We start from the raw sequence: 26,126 nt of genomic DNA on the forward strand, positions 1-26,126 counted from the left end.
TTTTTTACATATATTTCCCAATAGTGGGAAAGGTAACTATATCCTGGTTTGTATAAACTGACGTAATGGTAGTTCAGTTAGGGATTTATAATAGTTCATGTAAGGGTGAAACCTGTTGATATAGGAACTACTGTTTCTTTATGCTTAAGAATTAAATAATTGGGTTTTAGGAAAAATGTAATTACAATTCACCTATAAGAAAAAAGTCATTAGAGCCTGGATGGTGTGGCTCAGTGGACTGAGCGTCATTTCACAGACCAGCAGGCCAGGTCCCTGGTTCGATTTCCGGTCAGGGCACATACCCAGGTTGTGGACTTGATCCCCAGTAGGGGACATGCAGGAGGCAGCAGATCAATGTGTCTCTCTCACCGATGTTTCACTCTCCCCCTCTCCTTTTTTCTCTATCTAAAAATCAAAATCCTATATAATAAAAGTCTAATATGCAAGTTGTCCCCTTGACCAGGAGTTTGACCAGGGGGCAGGGCATGGCTGGCCAACCGCCCATGGCCCCTCACCCTGGCCGGACTCTCACCCGTGCATGAATTTGTGCACTGGGCCTCTAGTAAGAACATATTTTTTAATAGTTATTAGATAAGTGATCTTTGACCTTTTTAAGTCTTAGACTTTTGATTTTTTTGCCTCTTCATACATACACATAAAGGAAAAACATATACAATTTTGCATTTAACTTTAAGGGGTGGGGAGGCCAAAGAACCAAACCTCTTTCTTACCTTATTCCCCTGCAAATTCATGCACTCCAATTAAGAACCTCTGCTTAGATTGCCTGACATTTTCAGTTATATTTTAGCTAAAATGTATAGACTTTAATTTATAAAATTCTCTCAAAAGAGGTCTTTTCAGTCAGAAAAAAAGTTCTCAAACATTTGCTCTGAATCTGTCTTCCTGTTTTAGCTTTTCTGAAGAAAAGTCTTGGGTGTTTAAAATATTTTAAATATTCAGATAAATATTTATAGGTTTAGAACATGTAATGTTCAAATATAAGCAAGTCTTTACATCATTTTTTTTCAACACTATAGAGTTATAAAATACATATATTTTTAAAGTTTGCAACTTTGAATCTTGACTTTCAATGTACCAGTTCTCTGTTTTACTCACATGATAACCACTTTATTCTTCATTCCTTATCTCTCCTATGGATCCTGGATTGAATTTTTTTTGTTTTGTTCACTGGCTTCTAGATTTTAATTCTTTTTGTTAGGAAAGCTCAATTAAATGTTAATCTCTAACCCTTAACTTTCCTTTTTTATTTTAAGAATAGTTTATTGATTATTAGAGAGAAGGGGAGGGAGAGAGAGAGAAACATCGATTAAAGAGTGTAACATTGATCCACTGCCTCCTGCATACCCTCTTTCCCAATAGTGGGAAAATAGTGGGGATCGAGCCTGCAACCTGGGCATGTGTCCTTGACCAGGAATTGAACTGGCTGCCTCCTGATGCATATGACAACACCCAACCTACTGAGCTACACAGGCCAGGCCTTCTTTTTTATTTCTTTGTATTATCTTGTTTCATCAGTTGTATCCTTTCCCTCCAACCCTACACATGAACATATGTACAGATTGATCTTCTGTTTATATTATAGGGACTAAATTAGGGTCTAGGGCTATGGTAAGTAATCTTGTTTTCTTATTTTATTTATATTTGTCATTTAAATATTTGCCTTAGAACCATCATTAAATTTTGATCACATAAAAGATTTGACTTGGTGAAATGTTTAAGGTCAAATAATTTAAAAATTGCAACTTTTTTTTTTAAGAAACTTGGTGAAGATGAAGAGGAACTATCTGAACTACAACTTCGTCTTTTGGCTCTTCAGTCAGCCAGTAAAAAATGGCAACAAAAAGAACAGCAGGTGATGAAAGAAAGCAAAGAAAAATTGACTAAGATGAAAGCCGTACAGCAAAAAGTTAAAACCAGTACAAAAACACATTCGGCCAAAAAAGTTAGCACTACAGGTGATCATTTTTGTTAAATTCTTTTAAATGATTTTATCTATCAGTATAGTGTCTAGATTTTAACTCAGAAAGTTTTGAGTGTGGAGAATTATATGTCCTTGAATAGAGGACAGTTCTATGTAAACAGAACTGAGGACTTAATGATAATGAAAATTATTTTTAAAGCTCTTGTTTTCTTTTATCCTTTAGAAAATTCTAACTGATAGATAACTGATGTTTCTACATGTTTTATTTAAAGCTAAACAAGCATTGAGGAAGCAGCAAACAAAGGCATGGAAGAAACTACAACAACAAAAAGAACAGGAAAGACTGAAAGAAGAGGAACTGCGGAAACAAGCTGAAGAAGAAGAGAGAAGGAAAAGAGAGGAAGAAATCAGAAAAATTCGAGATCTCTCAAATCAGGAAGAGCAGTACAATCGATTCATGAAATTGGTTGGTGGAAAAAGGCGGTCAAGAAGTAAAGTGAGTGTAAGAATATGAAATCAAAGCACTACTCAAATTTAAGAGTCCTTACCGTTTTATTTCATAGATTCAGTCAACTGAGAAACATAAAGTTCTTGTGTTTGATACAGCTTATATAACTTTTTTGGGGGAGAAGGAAAGGTTATAATTGAAAATGAGTCTTTTATAGTTATAGATGTTGAAAATAGAAGAAATAAAAGAAAGACTAAAATCATGGTTAGCAAATCCTACATTTAGCTTTTTTTATTATTTTCTAGTTAGATGAAAGTAGGATTACTAAATTGTAGTGAGGACTTATTCTAAAATGGCTGCTACCTAAGTACAGGGCAGAATTTCATTAATTTTTCATTATTTAGTAATGTGGAGTTATAAGTGTGTGATGCTTAATCAATAGACTATTTTAAAGAAGGTTAAATCATCATCTAGTAATAGCCTTAGTGGCTATTTATTTTATTTACTTACTTCTACATATATTTTTATTGATTTCAGAGAGGAAAGGAGAGGGAGAGAAAGAGAGAAACATCGATGATGAGAGAGAATCATTGATTGGTTGTCCTCTGCACGCCTCCTACTGGGGATTGAGCCCACACCTGGGCATGTGCCTTGACTAAGAATTGAACCGTGTGATCTCCTGGTTCATAGGTTGATGCTCAACCACTGAGCCACGCCAGCCGGGTGCCTTAGTGGCTGTTTAGTTATCAAGCAATTGTGAGCCTTTAGTATATATGAATCATTGGTAATGACTGAATGACTAATTCTCTTTTATGGATGGTGCCAGGAAATATATTGGAAATTTGATATTGATCTAGTGTTATTATAAGTGATAATTTTTAGAACTCTGAGCTTTGAGACTAAACTTGTGAATGTACTAAGAGGATTAGAGATGCTATTAAAAGTAAGAGCTCTTTTAGGGATTCAGGAGTTTCATTTTCTTAAGCAAGCAATTTGTAAATTTGAACTTCTAAAAAACACTTTGATAGAATCTTCATTTAGAGAAAAATATTGTATTTGCACATTACTCCTATATCCATCTGTATAGGTTTTGCTGTTTTTAGTTTGTTATGAAACATCTCTATGAGTGAAACATTGTAAGAAGTAAAAAAGAAAATATGCAATTATATCGACCAAGAGTTTCTAGTTTTCAGCTATTAATAATTTATTTATAGCTAAAATGTAACTGTTTTTTGGAAAGAATCTAAATACAGTTTTGATGATATAATACTTGAATTATTTATTTATTTTTCTTTAAATTCTCACCAGAGGACATATTTTTCTTTGATTCTAGAGAGAGAGAAAAGGAGAGGGAGAAAGAGAGGAGAGAGAGATATCAGTTGGTTGCCTCCCGTCCTCACCCCAACTGGGCATCGAATCCCCAACCTAGGTATGTGCCCTGACTGGGAATTGAACGTGTGACCCTTTGGTGCATTGGATGATACTCTAACTAACTGAGCCATATCAGTCAGGGCTTGTCTAGTCTAGTTTTTTATACTGGGATAGGCCATAAGTATTAAAGATTTTGGTGTCATCTTATTTTATAGAGGAAATAGAGGCCCGGTGTACAGAATTCGTGCACTCAGCAGGGATGGTGGGGCAAAGGGTCCCTCAGCCTGGCCTGCGCCCTCTCGTAGTCCAGGAGCCCTCACGGGATGTCCAACTGATGGGCCTAAGCCAGGGGTGGGCAACCTTTTTGTGAGTGTGTGCCAAAACCAGCAAAATCTCTGACTCAAAATTCTTCTGCGTGCCAACCCTAATTTTCTGAGAACATGTTACGCCTACTTGATATCTCTTAAGGTGTACATTTATGAAGAATCTTGATGAAATAATAAAATTTATTCGAGTGACAATAACACAGTATATGATGATGAAAAATACATTTATTTTTTAATGTATACATGTACACTGATAGTCCGACAGAAAACTTTATGACTCCGTTTGATGTTATCAGTGAGACTTTTGCTGCTGCATCACTGATGACAGAGATTTTACATCAGGTTTATATTTCGTGACCTTCAGAGATATGCACGAGCTACCACTTTCATCCGTCAGGCTACTCCTATTACAAAATTCATCACTGAGAACAAAGATTCACAATTGTAAATGGAAGATTATAAGAGAGGGTTTCGCATGCCAGCAAAAGTTACTGGCGTGCCATGTTTGGCATGCATGCCAGGGGTTGCCCACCTCTGGCCTAAGCCATCAGTCGGACATCCTTAGCGCTGCCGCAGAGGCGGGAGAGGCTCCTGCCACTGCTGCTGCACTCGCCAACCGTGAGCCCAGCTTCTGACTGAGCAGCGCTCCCCCTGTGGGAGCGCACTGACCACCAGGGGCCAGCTCCTGCGTTGTCTGCCCCTTGGTGGTCAGTGTGTGTCATACCAACTGGTTGTTCTGCCCTTTGGTTGATTTGCATATTAGCCTTTTATTCTATAGGATAGGTAATGAGTAGCTCAGCTAACTATGGAGGATTTCATCTGTGTAGATAGTCCCTGATAGTTTCCATTTTTTTTATCTGACAGTTATCAACTACCTGTCATGTCCAATGAATTTCCCAAATAAGATGTGATAGGAAGCTCTAACTGGAGCACCATAAGTTTTGATACTGTTTCCTAGAAAATAACTATTAATTGTTTTATAATTTCTAGTCTAAGAGTAGACTAAGAAAATGGTGTGAAACTAAATATCTTGTGTAATTAGTCTTCAGATCCGGACCTGAGACGATCCTTAGATAAGCAACCAACTGATAGTGGAGGAGGCATTTATCAATATGATAACTATGAAGAAGTTGCTATGGATACAGATAGTGAAACCAGTTCTCCAGGTATGAGCTAAAACTCAATACATTTGCATATTCATAATTATTAAATAGAAAATGGTCATGAAACTGCCCCAAACCTTGAAAGAAATGTAATGAACGTGAGATTTGTTAGTGGATTATTCAACCATAGGCATTATTTGGTGTTGTAAATACTTTGAGAGCAAATTTCAAATGTGTAATATTAACCTTTATGTCCCATTGTTTCTTCTGGATAGCATTTAAATAGAAAGACAGTGTTCAAAAACTCTTAACTCTTTGGTCCGAAAAGTGAAGATTTTAAAAACAGATGAGAATACTGCTTTATGAAAAAAAACACACACAAAAAAAGTGAACAAACCTTTGACCTTAAGTATCTTTATATCCAAGATATTTTGAATTTTAGTCAAAAGGATCTAACTTGCTTTTAGGCTTCCTTCTTCTTCCTTCCAATGATAATACTTTGTGGGAATTAGGAGATGGACGGTGATACTAGTGGCATCTCAGGAAAGACTAGTTAGAACTGGTCAGGGCTCTACCTCAAATAGATTACGTATTCTAAGATGTGACTCTAACCTGGAGAGCTAGAGACTTGCTTTAGTTGATATTCAGGGGTGATGGGCTGTGAGATAGCTATTCTCACTAATTAAAACACATAAAATTGAAGTAGACAACTGAATACATTTGGCATTTAGAGCTGGAATACTTATTTAAATAAGACCTTATGATCGGCATATTTCAGCTAGATTCCTACTTTTAGTGTGTCTAGACCAGAGACAAGGCAAAGTCTGATTTGAGTAATGTTTATTGTTTTTAGGCTCATGTTTGATAATCTTACATGATATGTTTTGACTTCATAATTAAACTCTCTTTGGTCAACCTTTCATTTTCTTATTTCTAGGTTCTTAGAGATGATTCATAGTAATTTCCAAGTGTTGACAATATTATTAATACTCTGTATTCCCATAAAATAATGTTTTGATCTGTACGTTTAAAAAATTTTGTAAAAAAGAATTAAATTCATTATAGATATTTTTAAGAAGTAAAATGTTCTAAAGGCCAGTGTATATTCCAATGGGCCACAAATCAACCCCATAGAAGTCATGTGGGTAATGTCTATATTCACTTGTGTGACAACTGGGACAAAAAAGTTAGTTTTTCTCTAAGGTTACTGGGTAGCAAGAGTAGTTTGAATCTGCAATACTTTATTGAGTCTTAAGAAACCATTATTTTTATCTGCTAAGAAAGAAGAAATGCTAATAATTTCTGGGAATAATTAATGGGAAGCATCAGTAATTATTTCAGAATTATTAATGTGTACTTTATTGATTAAATGCAGTAGGCAATTCATTTCTAGTCCCATTTGCTTTCTACACAACTTAGTCAATTTCACTTTCTTTGATAGACATGAAGGGAAGAATGGAGTCACCACATCACTGTTTTCCTTTAGTTCGGGCACTTTGGCAGTTTGGGGAATTTTTTGTTTTATTCCTTAAAAAGTATATTTGTAAAAAAATATATGTTTTTAGCCCTTCCTGCTCTATTCCCTGTTATCATCATTAGCTGAAAATTAGAACAAAGTGAAAGGCTAACTTTATGGTGATGTAAGGAAAATTTTAAATATGAGAAAGTGGTCTCTTGATAATTAAAGATTTTATTAGAGATTAAGAAAGTCTAATTTGTACTCTACCTAGATGCATTTGAATTTCTACAAATGTACATAAATTTAATTTATTCATGTAGAGGTATTTCTGTTATTAAACTCTCAAAAAAAATTTTTTCAGCTCCTTCACCGGTGCAACAACCATTCTTTGCTGAATGTACAGTGGGATATTTTTCTTCAGCACCATCTATTTCTTTGCCTCCACCACCTCAGGTTACTGTAAGTGAGAATTAATATTAGTTCTAAAAACATTTTGTTGCTTTGTGTCATTTCTAATTTGTTTGAAAAGTGGCATGTAATTAATGAATGATTAGGTTTGAAGAGAGCTTTTAAAAAAATCAGAATTGTTGCCGGAACCGGTTTGGCTCAGTGGATAGAGCGTCGGCCTGCGGACTGAAGGGTCCCAGGTTCGATTCTGGTCAAGGGCATGTGCCTGGGTTGCGGGCACATCCCCAGTGGGGGCTGTGCAGGAGGCAGCTGATCGATGTTTCTCTCTCATCGATGTTTCTAGCTCTCTGTCCCTCTCCCTTCCTCTCTGTAAAAAATCAATAAGATACATTTAAAAAAAAATCAGAATTGTTTATCAAAATTAATAGCTATGAAATCTATGGACTAAGCAGTTGATTATTCATTGGCAGGCTATACATTTGGTAGATTTTTTTCAAAAGAAAAATATGAAAAGAATGTGGAGAAATCACAAAGTCAAAGTTTATTTCTAGACTGAGAGATCCTAGAGACCAAACTGAATCTTTGTCAGTAGGTTAGAGGGAATTTTGCCATTTCAGAGTTCCTAGGTAGATATCTGGTGTCCTCCTAGGAAGTATAAAGTGAGGGAAATATAGAGCACAGAGTGAGAGAGAAAACATTTTTCTTTCTTCCTTGAATTGTTTTAAATGCCAAGAGTAATACTGGAAGGTATTTGAAGCAAAAATATATTTAAACTCAGTAAATTGGGAAAATTAGTTTTCTTTATAGTACTCTCTAACAGGCCATTTCACAAGGATTTAAGAGGGTAGTGGGGAATCTTCCTGGCACTTGTTTCTTTTTCTCTCTCTTTTTTTCTTTTGTTAATCATCACCCAAGGATATTTTTCCCATTGATAGTATTGATTTTTAGAGAGTAGAAAGGAAATGGGAGGGGGAGAGAGAGAGAGACAGATATTGATGGGATGAGAGACACATCAATTGGTTGCCTCCTGCACGTGCCCTGACTGGGTTGGGTATTGAACCTGCAAACCAGATTGTGCCCCTGACCTGAAATAGAACCTGAGACCCTTAGGTCTGCAGGCAGATGCTCTAACCATTGAGCAACTGGCCAGTGCTTGGAGCTTATTTCTTAAGATACTCTGTACTATGTATTTTCCAGAATTCCTGGTTCCTAATTTTTTTTTTTTATTTAAATACCATGGTTTTTCAGTATCTCTACTTGCTTTCAGGTAGTTATCTAGAGGGATAGACCTTATAAAATTTTTATTCTTTATATTGCTAAATAAAGATAAGAATAGGAATGGAAAAGTTTGTATAATTATCTTAAAGTTCAAATATTGATTTTATTTTTATTGCAAAAATTAAACTTTTCATGGCTGAATATTGAATTCATGGATAGTTTTTGAGATTTATAAATACTTACACTTATAGTTAAATAATAACCTAAAGCTTACCTTTTTCTAATTTAATGGTGCTTCACAGATAAACATTTGGAATTGGTATAATTTGCATGGTAATTATTATTTCTTCTTTTTTTTTAAAAAAATAACTAGTCTTTGCCACTTTTGAGCCAGCCTTATGTGGAAGGATTGTGTGTTTCTCTTGAACCTCTACCTCCTGTACCACCTTTACCACCTCTTCCACCTGAAGATCCAGAACAGCCTCCAAAACCACCTTTTGCAGATGAGGAAGAGGAGGAAGAAATGCTGCTTCGAGAAGAACTACTTAAATCTCTAGCAAATAAAAGAGCTTTTAAGCCAGAGGTAATTTAGATACCTGAACCGCTAGGTGGTGCTCATGAGCTTAAGTTTTAGGAAGCCCCACCCTTCTCTTGTTATTTGGAATTGATTGTGTTTGTATAAAGTAGGGATAAGTGTGGCACTAATTTGCTCAAGATGTTTAAAGACAACAGAAATTTCTTTTTTAGTGTTTCATATCTGTCTCTTTCCAATTTAGGAAACATCCAGTAATAGTGACCCACCTTCACCTCCAGCTCTGAACAATTCACAGCCTGTGCCAAGAAGCAATCTGTCAATAGTCAGTATTAATACAGTATCTCAGCCTAGGATACAGAACCCAAAGTTTCACAGAGGACCTCGTCTTCCACGAACTGTGATCTCGGTAAAAAAAACAAACAAAATATTTAATCCTGTTATTCAAACAGTCTGTGAGAAATTTGTATGCAGTTTCACTGTCTTGTTCCCTCCTTGTTTATTTATATACACATATGAAGCCAAATGTAAATACAAATTTATTTTTTTATGTATTAATAATGAAATGGGTTCATCTTCACTTGAAAAATGGTGGAGTTTATGATACTGTTATGGGGGAAGCATTATTTTCATCAGAGTGGTATGCTTTCCTCAGTTTTTTTTCTATATACATTGGTCCATTCAGGATTTCTGTCTATTTTACAGTTAATTTTAGCAAATTGTATATTTTTATTTTTTCCTGTCTTTGTTTATACTTTGTTCATATTTTTCCAATTAATGACTGTACTGTAATGTAAGAATTCATGATGTTTATTAAGGAGATGGAAATGACAATTTTTTCTGCCTTGTTTTCTAATGGTTTTATGTAAAATAAATGGGGCAAAGTTAAAATGCAATCTTGCCTCCGTTAGGTAAACCAACGTTAGTCACTTACCCTCTACATTATAAATGCAAAAGCCAAAATGTTTTTAAAATAATTATTTAGAATTATTAATTTTTATCTTGGTTGTAAGAGTTAATTTAAAGATGGCATTATGGTTCTTTATAGAAAGTGGAGAAAATAAAACTTAATGAAGAAGGTGATCATAGTAGTGTTCTTAAAGAATATAGAATATTGTATGTTTTTGGCAGGTAACCAGTATTGCTAGAGTGGGACAAAGTCAGTTATGCAGTGTAACTAGAAGGAACCATAGACTGTCTACTTGGAACCCATTATTTTTATGTATTGAAATTTGAAGAGGTTAAGTGACTTGTTCAAGGCCACGCAGCTAATTGTGGTAGAGCCACAAACAGGATAGAGATACTTTTGTCATCAAGGGTAGCAAATATATTGTCTTTGCAGCTTCCAAAGCATAAATCAGTGGTTGTAACACTGAATGATTCAGATGACAGTGAATCTGATGGAGAGGCTTCCAAATCAACAAATAGTGTTTTTGGTGGATTGGAGTCCATGATCAAAGAAGCAAGACGAACTGCTGAGGTGAGTGCAATAACGAAAGATAAAAAGAAAGATAATTTATTGACAATCATTAAAGTTTATTTCCCCCTCTCCCTCTGAAAATTAGACCTCCTAGAGGCATTGATTTTTTTTTCTTTAAATATATTTTATTGATTTTTTTTAATATATTTTTTTATTGATTTTTTACAGAGGAAGGGAGAGGGATAGAGAGCTAGAAACATTGATGAGAGAGAAACATCGATCAGCCGCCTCCTGCACATCTCCCACTGGGGATGTGCCCATAACCCAGGCACATGCCCTTGACCGGAATCGAACCTGGGACCTTTCAGTCCGCAGGCTGACCCTCTATCCACTGAGCCAAACCGGTTTCGGCGATTGATTTTTTTTTTACAGAGAGGAAGGGAGAGGAATAGAGAGTTCGAAACATCGATGTGAGAGAGACATCAACTAGCTGCCTCCTGCACACTCCCTACTGGGGCTGTGCCTGCAACCAAGGTACATACCCTTGACTGGAATCGAACTTGGGACCCTTGAGTCCGCAGGCCGAAGCTCTATCCACTGAGCCAAACCGGTTAGGGGGAGGCATTGATTTTTAATATATTAATTTGTGGATATATTTTGTTAGGACTTTATATAATACTAGAGGCCTGATGCATGAAATGCGTGCAAGGGGCTCAGCCCTCGCAGCCACGGTGGCTTGCCTCGGCCCTCGCAGCCCCAGCTTCGTCCGGAAGGTCATTCGACTGTCTGGTCTAATTAGCATATTGCGCTTTTATTATAGACTAGAGGCCCGGTGCCTGAAATTTATGCACTGTTTGGGGGTGTGTGTGTGTGTGCTCAACTCAGCCTGTGCCCTTTGTAGTCCAAGACCCCTCGGGGGATGTCTGCCTGCCAGCTTAGGCCTGCTCCCCTAAGCCTTCAGTTGGACATCCCTCTTGCATTCCCAGGCCCCTTGCTCCTTACCGCCTGCCTGCTCGCTGCTCCTTAGCACTGCCACAGAGGCGCCCGCCTCCGCCACTCTACTTGCCAGCCATGAGCCAGGTTTCTGGCTGAGCAGTGCTACCCCTGTGGGAGCGCACCGACCACCAGGGGGCAGCTCCTGTATTGAGCGTCTGCCCCCTGGTGGTCACTGTGTATCATATTGACCCATCGTTCTGGTTGTTCTGCCGTAACAGTCACTTAGGCTTTTATTATATAGATAATGAAGCATGTATACATTTAGATAGATTTGGCTATTGATCCCCTTTATTTTTATTTCCACTTGACTAGTCCTGTTTTCAAAATAGTGGATAATTGTCTTCTGTACTAAGAAAATGTACTGTTTTGAAATTGTGTTACATTACCAGAAAACAGTTTTTATTGAAGGGTATAATCTAAGTGCAACTTTTATCCCTATTCTTACTGCAGCAGTTGTTTAGATAGGATATAGTTCAATTATTTTCAAACTGTAGGTCTTGATTACTTAGTATATTATATAATTAGTTTGGTGGTTAACAACCAGCTAGGGGAGGGAGAAGTGAGTAAAAAGGGTCAAATATATATGATAATAGAAGGGAACTAGACTTTGGGTTGTGAGCACCCAATAGAGTATGCACATGTTGAATTATAATGTTGTATATCTGGAAATTGCATGTTATTAACCAATGTTACCCCAATAAATTTAATTTAAAAAAGGAATAGAAAATAGTGAAGATAGTAAATTATTTATTAATATATAAATACAAATGCACACTAGGTTGCAATGTAAAATATATATCTTAGTATGAGATATGTGAAAGTTGTTGATCTGGTTGAGTTCAAATGTTTTCTAGCAAGCTGCAAAACCGAAGGTACCTCCAAAATCTGAAAAAGAAAATGATCCCATGCGAACACCTGAATCTTTGCCTGAAGAAAAGAAGATTGAATATCGATTGTTAAAGGAAGAGATTGCCAAGTAAGTGGCATTTTATGAAATTAGCTTTAAAGATATGTGTTGTTTTGTTAACTAAGTCTGTATACAGTTTATTGGCATTGGGAAATGAACAGTGCGTGGTTTTATTCAAGATGCAGAGTTAATATTTTTTACAGCTCACACAGGAGGGGGAGCCAGATGATCATCTGTAGACTTGACTACAGTGATACACTGAGATCAACAACTTAGAGAAAAAGGGAAAAGCTAATATAAAGGAGAGCTACACTCTCCACTTTGAAAACCATCTTGGGTCGTGAATATTGGTCATCATTGTTATTAGTCAACATGACTAATACTTTTTAGTTTATATTATGAAATAGAATACATCTCTAAAGAAAAATAATTTCCATTTATTCTTTGGTATAATTCACCTGTCTTTATTATTTTAGTCGGGAAAAACAGCGTTTGATTAAACCAGATCAGATGAAGACAAGTTCATCATCTCCAGCAAACTCTGATGTGGAAATTGATGGGATTGGCAGAATAGCAATGGTTACTAAGCAGGTTTCAGATGCAGAAGCAAAACTTAAAAAACATAGGTGAGCCTCATTATCTGATTAAATACTGCATGTATCTAATTCTCATATGTTAGAGGGATATCTTTTTGTGGTATATGTTAATACTAAGGACACTATATGATTACAAATTCTTTTTTTAAAAAAATATATATTTTTATTGATATCAGAAAGGGAGAGGGTGAGAAAGAGATAGAAACATCAATGATGAGAGAGAATTATTGATTGGCTGCCTCCTGCACACCCCCTACTGGGGACCAAGCCCACAACCCAGGCCTGTGCCCTTGATGGAATCAAACCCGGAACCCTTCAGTTTGCAGGCTGACACTCTATCCACTGAGCCAAACCAGCTAGGGCTACAGATTCTTTTATACTTGGTAGAATTTTACAAGATTATCATTTTGGTGAATTATACATTTACCTAAAGTAATAATATTTAAATAAAAATACCAAGACTTCAAATGAGTTTGTCCCTTCAGTTTTATACATGGCTTATTTGGAATTTTCTTTAAAACTTCTGGCCTGATTTTTGAAATACCTTCTTTAGAGGCATATTTTTATTGTTAAAGATGGACTTAATTGTTGGAAATAGTCGTCTAGTTTGTCCAATAAGACACATGGTCAAATCTTGTGTTATTATAAACTGAATATAAAGTTAAGGATCATAAACCTCTTGCATGTTTTGTGAGGTTATTGTATCGTTCAAGTGGTGTTTCAGAATTTTGAGAATGTGTAAAACCTCACAAGTTGAATATGTTGAATGATAGAACGTATTTGAATACATTGGCATATTTGGGGGTTATTTTATTGGGGTATAATTGACAGGTAACAGTTTCAAGTGTACAACGTGTGTAATGATTTGATATTTGGATGTATTGTGAAATGATCACCACAGTAAGTCTAGTTAACATCCATCACCATGTATAGTTACAAAATTTTTGTCTTGTGATGAGGGCCAGTAACATATACTTGATAGAAATAATTACATCATTTTATGGATAGACATTTTTTTCCACTCCAAACACCCTGATATCATTAACTGATGGAGAGCAAAATGGTTTTAGATAACATCAACATTTCTGAGCTTTGTTCTGCTACTCAGTCCCCTTTTAGATTTAAAAATACAGGTTTAAAAACATAAGGTTCTGTGCAAAGATGGTGAGACTTTCTCTGTCCTGTTTTTATAATTTGCTAACCAGCTCTATAAATTTAAATCTTGTTATTTTTTATTTTCTTTTTTCTGAATCTTTATTGTTGGGAGAATTACAGATGTTCCCCTCTTTGTTCCCCCAACCATGGTTCCTGTCATGCCCCTGGTCTTAACCACCCGATTGTCTGTGTCCATGGGTAATGCATATGTGCATATAAGTTATTTGGTTAATCTCTTCATTATATATGAAGTTAAACAGAACATTCTGCCGAAGTTCTCTCATTTTTCAGAAGTCATATGGGGTCAGATTCATTCAACATTAAACATTTATTATTAACTTAGATTTAAATGATTTTTTTAAAAAAAGACCTATAGTTACTTTTATAAAATGTAACTGCCTATTTGAATACCTGTGTGATTGGTGAGTATAAAAATATTAATCTTTTAAAACTCTCATCTGTATATCATAAATATATATTTAAAAATGAACTACTGCTTTGTAATTTTTATTCTGATGGTGTTTAATCCACTCGTTTAGAAAAATATTAACGAGGATTTTGTTGCTTTTAAATTAGGATTCTCTTGATGAAAGATGAATCTGTTTTAAAGCATCTAGTACAGCAAGAAGCTAAGAAGAAAGAATCTGTTCGAAATGCTGAAACAAAGATTGCCAAACTTACAGAACAGCTTCAAGCAACAGAGAAAATTCTCAATGCCAACAAAATGTTTTTGAAGAAGCTTCAGGAACAAGTAATGTTCTTTTTTTAAATTAAAATATTGTAGTCTCATGTTTACTACCCATTTTCTATGGGCCAAATTTTTTTTAAAATTTTGTTTTATTGCTTAAAGTATTACAAAGAGTAGTACATTTGTCTCCTTCTTTTTCCCCCTTGACTTCCCCCCAGCCTCCCCTACCCCCCCAGTGTCTTGTGTCCATTGGTTATGCTTATATGCATGCATACAAGTTCTTCGGTTGATCTCTTACCCCGCCCCCCACAACCCTCCCCGGCCTTCCTGCTGTAGTTAGACAGTCTGTTCCATGCTGCTCTGCCTTTGTATCTATTTTTGTTCATCATTTTATAATGGTCTTTGTTATCCATAAATGAGTAAGATCATGTGGTATTTTTCCTTCATTGACTGGCTTATTTCACTTAGCATAATGCTCTCCAGTTAAATCCATGCTGTTGCAAATGGTAAGAATTCCTTCTTTTTCACAGCAGCATAGTATTCCATCGTGTAGATGTATCACAGTTTTCTAATCCATTCATCTGCTGATGGGCACTTAGGCCGTTTCCAGATCTTAGCTATGGTGAATTGTGCTGCTATGAACATAGGGGTGCATATATCCTTTCTGATTGGTGTTTCTGGTTTCTTGGGATATATTCCTAGAAGTGAGATCACTGGGTCAAATGGGAGTTCCATATTTAACTTTTTGAGGAAACTCCATACTGTCTTCCATAGTGGCTGCACCAGTCTGCATTCCCACCAGCAGTGCACGAGTGTTCCTTTTTCTCCACATCCTCTCCAGCACTTGTCGTTTGTTGATTTGTTGATGATAGCCAGTCTGACTGGTGTGAGATGGTACCTCATTGTTGTTTTGATTTACATCTCTCTGATGATTAGTGACTTTGAGCATGTTTTCATATGTCTCTTGGCCTTCCTTCTGTCTTCTTTTGAAAAGTTTCTATTTAGGTCCTTTGCCCATTTTTTTATTGGACTGTTTATCTTCCTTTTGTTAAGTTGTATGAGTTCCCTATAAATGTTATTGGTGATAGCATTGGCAAATATGTTCTCCCATGCAGTGGGCTTTCTTGTTTTGTTGATGGTTTCTTTTGCTGTGCAGAAGCTTTTTATTTTGATGTAGTCCCATTTGTTTATTTTCTCTTTAGTTTCCAGTGCCCTAGCAGCTGTATACAGTGGGAGAACTTATGTGCTGTAGTCACCCTTCTGGGGCAAGACTTGCTTTAGTGGGGCTTTGGTGCTCACTGAGTCTGCCCCCTGAGTGTGTCTCCTATGGATCTGAGGAGTTGTAATCTGGATGGTCCCACTCTGACCACTGGGTACACTGGCTCTTGGATCTCTAAGGAGATGCTAATTTAGCCTCTTCCTGAGGCTACCCAGCAGGAGCTATGGAGAGATCTGCAGATTCCTTTTCCTTGTTTGGGGTTTGGAGGTGCCCAGATGAGGCCCAGCTGTGAAGCAGTGCAAGCTGCTGTGGGGCCTTGGGCCTTCTTTTGGAAGTTCTGGGTCTCTCTGACCCAGCTGCAGTTAGTTAGGTAATTTTAGATTGCAAAGGGCCAGGCCATTCATATGCAAAAGCCTCTGTGCACAACTTGGGTGGGGCAGGGTCTCGGGGAATCAACTGGGTGGAGCTAACAGCTCTGGCTGATCCTCAGTCCTGCTCTAAGAGGCCCCGGGTCTCAGTATCCCACGGTAATCGCTGCAAGCACCTCTGAGAGGAAGCCGCCCTCGAGTTCTGCCTGCTGCCAGACAGTCAAGTTTCTTCCCGTATGAGTCTGGGTCCCCAGAGACTTGCCCGGAACTGGAGTTCAGAGCAGCTGGGAGCTTGTGTCTCCCTCCCGATTAGAAAAGACAGCTTCGTCCTCAGTGGCCAGCCCTTTCCACGTGCACCTCCGTACCTCCGCACTTTACTTCCACACTGCACCTCCTCTGAGTCTCAGTGTGCTTTTCTCTTTCCTTCTATTTGTAGAATTTCCACTCAGCCAGCCTTCCTGTGGTTCTGGATGAAGTCCGTTTTGTCTTTTAGTTGTATTTTTGAAGTGGTTGTGGGAGGCAGCAATTTCCAGTGTTTACCTATGCCGCCATCTTGGTTTTTTTCCTTGAGTTTATTTTTGTGTATGGTGTAAGTTGGTGGTCTAGTTTCATTTTTTTTCATGTATCTGTCCAATTTTCCCAACACCATTTATTGAAGAGACTGTCTTGACTCCATTGTATGTTCTTGCCTCCTTTGTCAAATACTAATTGAGTGTATTGTTTCCGGTCGATTTCTGGGTTCTCTATTCTATTGCATTGATCCATATGTCTGTTCTTGTGTCAGTACCAGGCAGTTTTGAGAACAGTGGCTTTGTAATACAGCTTAATATCTGGTATTGAGATCCCACCTACTTTGTTCTTATCGGCCAAATTTTTAATAAAATAATGTTCTCCTTTGAGACATAATATTGGAATATTTATATTTTCCATTGAAATGCCCTGCTGTGTTAAAAAGAAGTTATTTCCTCTTCTACGGCTTAACATTTACATTTTTAGAATTATCCTTTATTTTCAGATTCACAAAGTGCAACAACGTGTTACAGTTAAAAAAGCTTTGACTCTAAAGTATGGAGAAGAGTTTGCTCGGGCAAAGGCAGTGGCCAGTAAAGAAATAGGAAAACGAAAACTGGAACAAGATCGCTTTGGAGTAAGTTGTTTGTAGAAATATTTTATTTTTGGAAAGAAGAAAGTTTTTATGATAGTTTTGAGGGTAAGAGATAGATAAAATAACTCATTCCTGCATATTCAAATAGAATAAGATTAAAGCTTTGTTTTCAAATGACATCCATGTTTTTGGAACCTTGCTTATTTATTTTGTCTTTACTTTGTTTTTTGTTTTGTTTTATAGATTAACTAGCAAAACTGTTGGAGACTTGTAAAACTGTTTTATGCTCGTCATCTAGTTTTATAATGTTGGCATTGTATTGTGGGGATAGCACAGTTACCAGAAATTGTTTATAAAATCATAGCGATATAAAATGTTTATATCATTTTTCCCCCAGCCAAACAAAATGATGAGACTGGACAGTTCTCCAGTATCAAGTCCAAGAAAGCATTCAGCAGAACTAATTGCTATGGAAAAAAGACGATTACAAAAGCTAGAATATGAATATGCTCTGAAAATTCAGAAACTAAAAGAAGCTCGGGCCCTTAAAGCAAAGGAACAACAAAATATCGCTCCAGTTGTGGAAGAGGAACCTGAATTTTCTTTACCTCAGCCCTCACTTCACGATCTGACTCAAGATAAATTGAGTCTGGACACTGAAGAAAATGATGTTGATGATGAGATTTTGTCTGGGTCAAACAGGGAACGAAGAAGATCCTTCTTAGAATCCAATTCTTTTACTAAACCTAACCTTAAACACACTGATACACCTAACAAAGAATGTGTAAACAAAGCTAAGAACATGGTAGAAAAACCAGAACTTTTTCTAGGGTTAAAAATTGGTGAATTACAAAAATTATATTCAAAAGCTGACAGCTTAAAACAACTGATTTTAAAAACCACAACAGGCATTACAGGAAAGGTTTTGTGTGGTCAGGTAATGGAACATTTCATATTCTTTAAAAAAATGTAGAATTCGCCCTAGCCGTATTTGCCTTATGAAGTTATTGTTTTCTTTTGCAGGAGATTTCTGTGGATGTAGATTTTATGACAGCACAGAATAAAACAACAGAAGTGAAGCCATGTCCTTTTAGTCCCTACCACAGTCCTCTTCTGGTTTTTAAGTCCTACAGGTAAAAAGAAAGATTCAGTGAACTTCAGTTTCAGGATTACTCCTGTTTTTGATATCTTAACTTCTAATATTTGATGATAATGAAAGAAGAAATTGAATCATGGTCACTAAAAAATGAATTTGCTCTTTTAGGGAAAGTAAAAATTAATGTCTTGTCATATACAAACCATATCAGGAAATAAGGGTTAGCTCACACTTCAGTTTATTAATTATTATCAGATTCTAATTTCTTGCTACTGGTGGAATTGTGAATTCTTTTTTTTTTTAAATTAAATCTTTATTGTTCAGAGTACTACAATTGTTTCTCTTTTTCCCCCATAGCTCCCCTCCACTCGGTTCCCACCCCACCCTCTGCCCTTACCCCCCACCCCCACTGTCCTCATCCATAGGTGTATGATTTTTGTCCAGTCTCTTCTCGCACCCCCCACACCTCTTCCCCCCTGAGAATTGTCAGTCCACTCCCTTTCTGTGCCCCTGATTCTATTATATTCACCAGTTTATTCTGTTCATCAAATTATTTATTCATTTGATTTTTAGGTTCACTTGTTGATAGATATGTATTTGTTGTTCATAATTTGTATCTTTACCTTTTTCTTCTTCTTCCTCTTCTTAAAGGATATCTTTCAGCATTTCATATAGTACTGGTTTGGTGGTGATGAACTCCTTTAGCTTTTTCTTATTGGTGAAGCTCTGTATCTGACCTTCAATTGTGAATGATAGCTTTGCTGGGTAAAGTAATCTTGGGTGTAGATTCTTGGTATTCATCACTTTGAATATTTCTTGCCACTCCCTTCTGACCTGCATAGTTTCTGTTGAGAAATCAGCTGACAGTCGTATGGGTATTCCCTTGTAGGTAACTGTTTTTCTCTTGCTGCTTTTAAGATTCTCTCTTTGTCTTTTGCTCTTGGCATTTTAGTTATGATGTGTCTTGGTGTGGTCCTCTTTGGATTCCTTTTGTTTGGGGTTCTCTGAGCATCCTGGATTTGTAAGTCTATTTCTTTCACCAGGTAGGGGAAGTTTTCTGCCATTATTTCTTCAAATAGGTTTTCAATATCTTGCTCTCTCTCTCTTCTTCTGGCACCTCCATAATTCGGATGTTGGTACGCTTGAAGTTGTCCCAGAGGCTCCTTACACTATTTTCATATTTTTGGATTCTTTTTTCTTCTTGTTTTTCCGGTTGGGCATCTTTTGCTTCTTCACATTTCAAATCTTTGACTTGATTCTTGGAATCCTCTAGTCTACTGTTGGGTCTCTGAATAATATTCTTTATTTCAGTCAGTGTATGCTTAATTTCTAATTGGTCCTTTTTCATATCCTTGAAGGTCTCACTATATTTCTCGGAGGTTTCTAGAATATTCTTGAGTAACCTCATAACCGTGGTTTTGAACTCTATATCCACTAGTTTGCTTTCCTCCATTTCTGTCATTTGTGACCTGTTTCTTTGTCTCCGCATTTTTTGTGCTTCCCTGTGTTGATAGAGTGGCTTTGTGTGCTAGGTGTCCTATAGGGCCCAGTGGCTCAGCCTCCCCAATTACCTGAGGTGGACACTCTTGGTACACCACTTTGTGGGCTGTGTGCACAGTCTTGTTGTAGTTAAGCCTTGATTGTAGTTGGTATCACTGGGAGGAATTGACCTCCAGGCCAATTGGCTGTGAGGACCAGTTGTGTCTACAATGGTAGAACTTCTGTGCTGGAGTCACCCCTCTGGGGCAAGACTTGCTTCAATGGGGCTTTGGTGCTCACTGAGTCTGCCCCCTGAGTGTGTCTCCTATGGATCTGAGGAGTTGTAATCTGGATGGTCCCACTCTGACCACTGGGTACAGTGGCTCTTTGATCTCTAAGGAGGTGCTAATTTAGCCTCTTCCTGAGGCTACCCAGCAGGAGCTATGGAGAGATCTGCAGATTCCTTTTCCTTGTTTGGGGTTTGGAGGTGCCCAGATGAGGCCCAGCTGTGAAGCAGTGCAAGCTGCTGTGGGGCCTTGGGCCTTCTTTTGGAAGTTCTGGGTCTCTCTGACCCAGCTGCAGTTAGTTAGGTAATTTTAGATTGCAAAGGGCCAGGGCATTCATATGCAAAAGCCTCTGCACAGCTTGGGTGGGGCAGGGTCTCGGGGAATCAATTGGGCGGAGCTAACAGCTATGGCTGATCCTCAGTCCTGCCCTAAGAGGCCCTGGGTCTCAGTATCCCACGGTAATCGCTGCAAGCACCTCTAAGAGAAAGCCATCCTTGGGTTCCACCCGATGCCAGACAGTCCAGTTTCTCCACGTATGAGTCTGGGTCCCCAGAGACTTGCCCGGAACTGGAGTTCAGAGCAGCTGGGAGCTTGTGTCTCCCTCCCGATTAGAAAAGACAGCTTCGTCCTCAGTGGCCAGCCCTTTCCACGTGCACCTCCATACCTCCGCACTTTACTTCCACACTGCACCTCCTCTGAGTCTCAGTGTGCTTTTCTCTTTCCTTCTATTTGTAGAATTTCCACTCAGCCAGCCTTCCTGTGGTTCTGGATGAAGTCCGTTTTGTCTTTTAGTTGTATTTTTGAAGTGGTTGTGGGAGGCAGCAATTTCCGGTATTTACCTATGCCGCCATCTTGGTTTCTCAGAATTGTCAATTCTTGATTATTGCCTGTTAGAGATTTTAGGAAAAAATAACTGGAGTCCTGCAAGAATTTTTAATTTTACTGTTACCATGTGTAAGGAATGCATTGTCCAGCTCTCATAAAATTGAATTAGGGATTCTCAGATGATTAATTTTGTGGGAGGTTGTATTCGTCTTTTAAACTTCTAGAAGTTGTGAGCCTGTTAAATGGGTATGATTCAATTGTAAAATTGTAAAGCACCTACTAGTACTGACTTTTTCCTTAGTTTTTTTTTTTGTTGTTGTTGGCGGTGACGTGTGTAAGAAATACCAACATTATGTAGTATTTTATTATGTGATGTGAAAACACTACTTTTAAAATACAGAGCTTTTTGTTTTCTATTTCAGGTCTTTTATGTTCTGGGTATAAAAGTAGTTTGTCCCTATCACTTTATATTCTGGGGGTGGGGTTGCTATTAAGTATTTAAGTATAGAAATTTTAGTTGGGAAGGAAAAATTTTTCTACGTTTTGTTTATGGAACATAATGTGTCCATCTCTCTTCTTAGATTTAGTCCATACTATCGAACTAAGGAGAAACTTCCCCTAAGCTCAGTATCATACAGTAATATGATTGAACCGGATCAGTGTTTCTGCCGTTTTGATTTAACAGGAACCTGTAATGATGATGATTGTCAGTGGTGAGTAGTTTTAATATGTAAACATTTTATAATCTAAAAGACAGTTTTGGTTGTTTGGACTTTGATATGTATATGATTATCTTTTCTGTGTTGTCATTTTATTTTAGGCAGCATATACAAGACTATACGCTTAGCCGAAAACAGCTATTCCAGGACATTCTATCATATAATCTGTCTTTGATTGGTTGTTCAGAGACAAGCACTGATGAAGAAATTGCTGCTGCAGCAGGTTATTAAAGACCTCTTCTTGTTCCCCAAATGAAAATTTGAATTTAGGCAATTTAAAAATGTAGTATTCAGTTTTTTTTGACATCTTTTAATTGCTGTCATAATTCAGTATATTGACCTATGACACTTTATCTAGATCTTCTCTGTCCAGTACAGTAATCACTAGCTATACGTTGCTATTCAAACCTAAATTAAAATGTACTCTATCAAGTCACACTAGCCACATTTCAGTGCCCTATAGCCACTGTTGAGTTCAGTAGCTAAGTGGTGCTCAGTGCTTTACCAATAGGACAGTGCAAGATATAAGACCTTTCTGTCATTGAAAGTCATTTGGATAGAACACATCTAAACAGTTTAGTTTATTTGGAAGAATATATAAACATTTGTATAGAAATTTTAGTAATGATTTTAAAATAGAGCTCTTTTTATTATATTTTTCAAAAATAAAGAAGAGTTGGAAGTTAAGAAAGATGTCTGTAGTTTCAGATTCTACAATGAGATAAAAAGGACTTTGTACACTTTGATATTGTAGAAAGCATAGGTTATTTTCAGACATTAATGAGTAAATGTTAAATTTTTCCCTAGATTCAGTGCCAGATATTAAGTTTATTAAATTGACTGTTATCACAACCAAAGTGATTGTAAAGTCACAGAATCTAATCATTCCCTGTTTGGGACTTTAAGTTTCACTTGTTTAGTTGGTTTCAGGAAATACATATTTTTTTCAGCTCAAATTGGAATGCATGATGTGGTAAGATTTGCATAGTAGTTAATATGTGGTCCTTGCCCTCTAGAAGCTGTAGGTGTTTTTGACTACTACCATATACTTCTCTTTAATTCTTAAACTGTTCTTCACTTTATACTCTTTAATTAGCCTCTTCTCTGAAATCCATGTTTTTTATACTTTTTATGATAATAGCATTGGTCTAATTTCAGAAAAATATGTTGAGAAACTTTTTGGAGTAAACAAAGATCGAATGTCAATGGACCAGATGGCGGTTCTTCTTGTTAGCAATATCAATGAAAGTAAAGGCCATAGTGAGTATATATGTCTCTCCCTCTCACAAAAGGATATTGTAGTGTCTTTATGACAGCAAATTTTCTGGCATTATGTTCTCAATATAAAAAAATTATATAGGGTGTCCCAAAAAACGTATTCACACACTTTGAATAATTATAAAGGCAGTATTTATTAAAATATATTTCATTTTCAAAATTGAGCTATCAGCTGTTGAAGTGCGTATACATTCTTTTGGGACACGCTGTATATATGTCATTTCTAACACAACAAAATAAATTTAGCTCTTTTTTAGTGTTATTTGGGTAGCCTTCAAAACCATAAAAACTAGGTGTGTCAACTAAGTCGTTTCCTGTCTACTTTAGCACCTCCATTTACAACCTACAAAGATAAAAGAAAGTGGAAGCCAAAGTTTTGGAGAAAACCTATTTCAGAGAATAGTTTCAGTAGTGATGATGAACAGTCTACAGGACCAATTAAGTATGGTAAGAAGTAATTTAAGATCCTGAATCATTCAGTTGTGGTGTTCCACTTTACTAATCTTTTGGTGTACCTACTATTGTAGATGTTTCTATATTTTTATTTCTATTTTTAAAAACCAGTTATGCCATTTAGCATTTAAGGCAATTAGTAGTTCTTCATTGTGTAGAACTGCCCCTTGCATTGCAGAGCATTTTGTATGGTCCAGTAAATCCAGGGATAACTCTTTAGTAATCGTGACAACTTCAAATCACTGCCTGGCTTGTGTCTTTTTGAGGGCAGATGTTTTATTTTATTTAATCTTTGATTTGAGCCTGTATTTTCTGACATGGAGTAAGTAGGCTCATAAAATGAATGAGTAAATGAATGAGCAGAGTACTATACGAATGAGTGCCTATGGTCAAGCACATCTTGCATTATAATCTCAAGTTTACATAATTTAATTGTTGACTATTTGTGGATTAGCAGATACCTGATAGGCGTATGCTCTCTTGTGCGTATTTACATTAACACTTTTTCTCTTAATTTAGATATAGTGGAATAAAAAATCTTCATAAATTATAACTTTCTCTTATAATTTAATGAATGTGAATTATCAAGTGATGGCACTTACCTTAAAGTAGGGAGACCATACTTCTGTTTGGCCCAGTAGAGTCCTAGTTTAAAGATGAGACCAGTTGTTTTTTCTTGTGTCTGTGGGTAAGAGAAAGTATGAAACTAATGATATCTTTTTATAGCCTTTCAGCCAGAGAACCGAATAAAAGTTCCAGCTTTGGATACAGTTGTGACTCCAGATGATGTCAGATACTTTACAAATGAGACTGATGACATTGCTAATTTAGAAGCAAGTGTGCTTGAAAATCCTTCTCATGTACAACTTTGGCTCAAGCTTGCATACAAATACTTGAGTCAAAATGAAGGGTAGGTCTACTACTAGTCTTTGTGTAAACTGTTGCACATTTATATTTTTGTGTTTGAGGTTCACTCCTTCTGTGGTAATCATATTTCCTTCCTAGTATCAATGGAGCTTTTGTTTTTTTTGACAGAGCTAAAGCACTTTATTGTTTAAAAGCTATTAGAAAATGTTTAAGATTAGATCTTGAGTTGTGTGCATGTCTCAGTGTATAGGTAATAAATTAGCTGTAGTTTTTAACTCTAGTGAGCTCTTATTTCAAAGTAGGATTAGTTAAAACAATAAGTTCTTAGTGGTATAAGGATTATTTATTGGGTTTTTAAAAAAGTAGTGGGACAGGTTAAATTTTTTTGTTAATCTTCATTTGGAGATTTAAAGCTTGTTTAAGATCCTCTAAATTCTGGTGACTTGCCTGTTTTCTGCATGTAGTGTTATATTACATGTATGCAAATAAGGTAAATAATAATTAATCTCACAGTTGGCCGCTTCTTTTGTATAAATGTATATTCTAACCTACTTTTTGATAGGTTTATCAGAAATAATCTTACTACCAGGAATCTTTTATTGTCTCAATTTTAAAATGATAATAATTCTGTTTTTTTTTAACAGGCTACTTTGATTGTCTATCTTAGAACTCAGTATAAAAGCTTTTTTAATAAGGCAGCACTGCAGAATGCTAATACACCTACATACCTGAATATGGTGCTTATTTAACATGCCCGTGTGTCATTTCCATGTTAATGGGATAAGTTGCAGTGTTTTCTTTTCTGACTCATTTACTGAGTGAAGGCCAAAGAACTGTACATTATTGTATGAATAGGATCATGAGAGACAATTATCTTCTCCAAGATATAGCAAGACCTTGACTGTTGAAAAGAACTATTATATTGAAAGCTTTGATATTTTGTACTGGCAGTAGCTGGCCTTGAGGGAGAATTGTTTAACTTTTCCCATTCCCAGATCAGTGTAAATCATAAAAAGGTATTGCTGAGTATGGACATAAAGCACATTTGAAGTTGATAATTTAGTGGTTTTATAACACAGTGGTTTTATCTGGTAAATGCTAACTGAGCATCCACTTAGAAAGGAATTGTTGGGTCTATGGGAAATAGGAACAGATGTGACAGAAAATCCTGATCTACCACTCCTTGTCATATGTGACTAGTTTCTTGGTAGGTTCTAGTAGAAAATGGAATTTAAAAATTGACTCAGTAGAGTAGCTCAATTTAAAACTTTTCAAAACATAAAAAAAAAAATCCTCTTGCTTTTCTTTTAAACATGTAGGCTGTGTTCAGAGTCTTTGGATTCTGCTTTAAATGTTCTGGCGCGGGCTTTGGAAAACAACAAAGACAATCCAGAAATTTGGTGCCATTATCTCAAATTGTTTTCTAAAAGAGGAACCAAGGAGGAGGTGCAGGAAATGTGTGAAACAGCTGTTGAATATGCTCCTGATTATCAAAGTTTTTGGACTGTGAGTAGAAAAGATAACATAGTCCTGTGTGTGCACGTGTGGGTGTGTGTGTATGTGTGTTTATAACTCCGGGTCATCTTAAATATTGATACATAGCTCAATGGGTCATATTCTTTATTTGCATATAGATATGATACCTTTACTTTTGGTGTCCAGTAACCTCAAAACCACTTCTGTGTCTAGATTAATTTAGATTAAACAAGAAGAAAATACTTAGTGAAGAGGTGATTTTTGTTGTTGTATAACTAACTTTGTTGGTATAGAAAAAACATGAACATTTTAAATCATTTTAATACTTACCTATTCTTAAGCAGTTTTTTTTAAAAAAATATTAATCCTTACCCCAGGATATGTT

General features: G+C 36.5%; 1 protein-coding gene across 1 annotated transcript in view; it reads left to right on the top strand.

Annotated features, from left to right (window-relative positions):
- ZFC3H1 (zinc finger C3H1-type containing) overlaps positions 1-26,126 on the top strand; it is a 58,767-nt gene that overhangs the window by 15,123 nt on the left and 17,518 nt on the right. The window contains exons 4-22 of the mRNA XM_081083289.1: positions 1,778-1,976; positions 2,215-2,438; positions 5,130-5,253; positions 7,011-7,108; positions 8,649-8,858; positions 9,052-9,216; positions 10,150-10,287; positions 12,078-12,199; positions 12,607-12,756; positions 14,458-14,632; positions 17,172-17,303; positions 17,659-18,198; positions 18,285-18,394; positions 21,530-21,661; positions 21,769-21,890; positions 22,826-22,927; positions 23,273-23,392; positions 24,125-24,308; positions 25,585-25,771. Coding sequence (XP_080939415.1) covers positions 1,778-1,976; positions 2,215-2,438; positions 5,130-5,253; positions 7,011-7,108; positions 8,649-8,858; positions 9,052-9,216; positions 10,150-10,287; positions 12,078-12,199; positions 12,607-12,756; positions 14,458-14,632; positions 17,172-17,303; positions 17,659-18,198; positions 18,285-18,394; positions 21,530-21,661; positions 21,769-21,890; positions 22,826-22,927; positions 23,273-23,392; positions 24,125-24,308; positions 25,585-25,771 — 3,234 coding nt within the window. The remainder of the gene's footprint in view (positions 1-1,777; positions 1,977-2,214; positions 2,439-5,129; positions 5,254-7,010; positions 7,109-8,648; positions 8,859-9,051; positions 9,217-10,149; positions 10,288-12,077; positions 12,200-12,606; positions 12,757-14,457; positions 14,633-17,171; positions 17,304-17,658; positions 18,199-18,284; positions 18,395-21,529; positions 21,662-21,768; positions 21,891-22,825; positions 22,928-23,272; positions 23,393-24,124; positions 24,309-25,584; positions 25,772-26,126) is intronic.

Source organism: Myotis nattereri (genome assembly GCF_964212035.1).
Source record: "Myotis nattereri genome assembly, chromosome: 2".
Classification (NCBI taxonomy): domain Eukaryota; kingdom Metazoa; phylum Chordata; class Mammalia; order Chiroptera; family Vespertilionidae; genus Myotis; species Myotis nattereri.